The sequence below is a fragment of the Austrofundulus limnaeus genome, unplaced genomic scaffold (assembly GCF_001266775.1).
Source record: "Austrofundulus limnaeus strain Quisiro unplaced genomic scaffold, Austrofundulus_limnaeus-1.0 Scaffold724, whole genome shotgun sequence".
NCBI classification, from domain to species: Eukaryota; Metazoa; Chordata; class Actinopteri; order Cyprinodontiformes; family Rivulidae; genus Austrofundulus; species Austrofundulus limnaeus.
In genome coordinates, this window is record NW_013953126.1 from 161,013 (window position 1) to 163,859 (window position 2,847).

Sequence of the window (2,847 nt, forward strand, 5' to 3'; positions counted from 1 at the left end):
AGTCCTGTCCCTCAGTGTCCTCTGACAGCAGGACCCTTCAGTCCTGTCCCTCAGTGTCCTCTGACAGCAGGACTCTTCAGTCCTGTCCCTCAGTGTCTTCTGACAGCAGGACTCTTCAGTCCTGTCTAGATGGTTCAGTTTTTGTTGGACCAGTTGGATGGTGGTCTTCAAGGGAACCAGGAAGGTGAAGAACTGAACTTCCTGCTTGGTCTTTGCTCCTCTACAGTCCTCGTCCGTCCTCATCTGAAGGTTCTGACACCAGGTCCAAAGGTCCTGCTGAGGCAGTAGGTCCAACAGAACCCCGGTTCTGGTTCTGTTAGAGGGTTTTGGTACAAAGTGTGACGTGAGTTGAATGTTTTTGTGAGTTGATTTGAGGATCAGGTCTTTGTTCGATCCTCCTCCTCCTGCAGAGCGTTGGTGTGAGCGCTATGGAGACCTGCAGGGGAAGCTGCTGTGTGTGGAGCTGGACAAGGAGCGACAGGGTTTGGGTCTCAGCCTGGCGGGAAACAGGGACCGGTCTCGCCTCAGCATCTTTGTTGTGGGGCTCCATCCTGGGGGGCCGGCGGCTCGCGACGGACGCATCCGTGTGGGAGACGAGCTGCTGGAGGTGAGTAAGTGTTTGAGTCCACTCCTGGGTTTGCTTCTGGATTCGTTAACATCCTTTCTTCACCATCAGATCAACAATCAGATCCTTTATGGGCGGAGCCACCAGAACGCCTCAGCCATCATAAAGAGCTCCGCCTCCAAGGTGAAACTCATCCTGCTCAGGTAAAACTGCAAAGAAAAATGAGCCTGTTGATGTGTTTGTAAACAAAAACCTGCAGCCTGTCATCAACTCTTCTTTTATGGCTTCAGCTTCAGGGTGGGTGGTTCTGAGTGGCTTAGACCTGGTGGAACAAGGGTTAGGTTAGGGTCAGCTTCCTGTTTGTCTCATCAGCTACTTCCTGTTTCTCATCAGCTACTTCCTGTTTCTCATCAGCTACTTCCTGTTTGTCTCATCTGCTACTTCCTGTTTGTCTCATCATCAGCTACTTCCTGTTTCTCATCTGCTACTTCCTGTTTGTCTCATCTGCTACTTCCTGTTTGTCTCATCATCAGCTACTTCCTGTTTGTCATCATCAGCTACTTCCTGTTTGTCTCATCTGCTACTTCATGTTTGTCTCATCATCAGCTACTTCCTGTTTGTCTTATCATCTGCTACTTCCTCTTTGTCTCATCATCATCTGCTACTTCCTCTTTGTCTCATCATCATCTGCTACTTCCTCTTTGTCTCATCATCATCTGCTACTTCCTCTTTGTCTCATCATCATCTGCTACTTCCTCTTTGTCTCATCATCATCTGCTACTTCCTGTTTGTCTCATCTGCTACTTCCTGTTTGTCTCATCATCATCCGCTACTTCCTGTTTGTCTCATCATCATCCGCTACTTCCTGTTTGTCTCATCATCATCCACTACTTCCTGTTTGTCTCATCATCATCCACTACTTCCTGTTTGTCTCATCATCATCTGCTACTTCCTGTTTGTCTCATCATCATCTGCTACTTCCTGTTTGTCTCATCAGCTACTTCCTGTTTGTCTCATCAGCTACTTCCTGTTTGTCTCTGCAGAAATGAAGATGCTATAAACCAGATGGCTGTGCCCCCACTAACCAGCCCCCCTCCTCCTGGTCCCACTCTGAGCCCCCTCAGCCTGGAGGTAAGCTCACACAGAATCTACACTTGTGGTTTTCTGCAGAACTTAACCTGAAAACCCAAAGTGAGCAGACAGAGGACTTCAGGATGTTTTTGTTTTAATCATTTTTGTGAGTTCTGTTAATCTGTCAGCTTTAAAGCTTTCAGCCTCAGAGGACCGCCCCGTCCTCTCAACGGCTCGTTTAAATAATCCTGTAAACTCTGTCTGTGTGAGTCAGTGTGTGTCTCCAGCTCTGCCTGCTGGCTCCGCCCCATCAGACAGGCCCCACCCCCCKGACAGTCTGAGGCTCCACCCCTTGTCAGATGCTCCGGTCAGTGAGCAGCTAAAACTGAACCCAGAACGGTTTCTGACCAGTGGGTCCAGACTCAGAGCTGATCTGTGTTTTGTCCCACAGGACGAGGCCACGAGCGAKGAAGACCGACAAAACGATGGYYCCGCCCACAGACTRACAGAGGCCGACGCCCACAGACTGACAGAGGCCGACGCCCACAGACTGACAGAGGCCGACGCCCCGAGACAGGTAGAACACCTTCAGATTACAGGGATCCTGGTCAGAACCAGAACCAGAACCTGACCTGATCTGACCTGAACCAGAACCTGATGATGATGATGATGGAGTTCTGATACTCCAGGAACCTGGTTCTGACAGAACCGGGTCAGGGTGGCTCCTCCTTGACCCTTTCTGCTCTTGTTTTTCTTCTTCAGCCTCTGAAGGCTGCAGAGTCTCCTGAAGCTGAGCCGCAGGCTCCCAGGGCTCCGCTGGAGCTTCAGGTAAAGACAGAAGCACCTGGWGATCCCAGTTTCTGTTTGTCTGCTTCTGTCTGTACATATGATCTGTTCTGGTTCTGTGTCCAGTCCTGCAGGTCCATCAACTCCAGACCCACGGCGGCATCTCCTCCTCTGATCAGTCCTGATGTTCACGCTCCTAACAGAGGTACAGGCTCAGGTCCAAACGGGTCGGGTCCAGGCTGGTTTGAAACTGAACTGATGTTTCTGCTCCGGTGCTGAGACGGTTTACTGGTGGAGCTCAGTCGGGTTCATGAGAGCAGCTGCCAGTGGCCGGGAAACCACTCCTTCACAAACCATAGTCATCTAAAACCAACCTGTGTGTGTGTGTGTGTGTGTGTGTGTGTGTGTGTGTGTGTGTGTGTGTG

General features: G+C 50.6%; 1 protein-coding gene across 1 annotated transcript in view; it reads left to right on the forward strand.

The window, feature by feature from the left end:
- The window catches only part of LOC106532169 (inaD-like protein), a gene marked incomplete in the record, with an annotated part of 33,731 nt that overhangs the window by 19,945 nt on the left and 10,939 nt on the right, over positions 1–2,847 (forward strand). Inside the window, 7 exon segments of the mRNA XM_014028182.1 lie at positions 411–607; positions 677–768; positions 1,609–1,696; positions 1,911–2,003; positions 2,088–2,213; positions 2,399–2,464; positions 2,549–2,627. Coding sequence (XP_013883636.1) covers positions 411–607; positions 677–768; positions 1,609–1,696; positions 1,911–2,003; positions 2,088–2,213; positions 2,399–2,464; positions 2,549–2,627 — 741 coding nt within the window.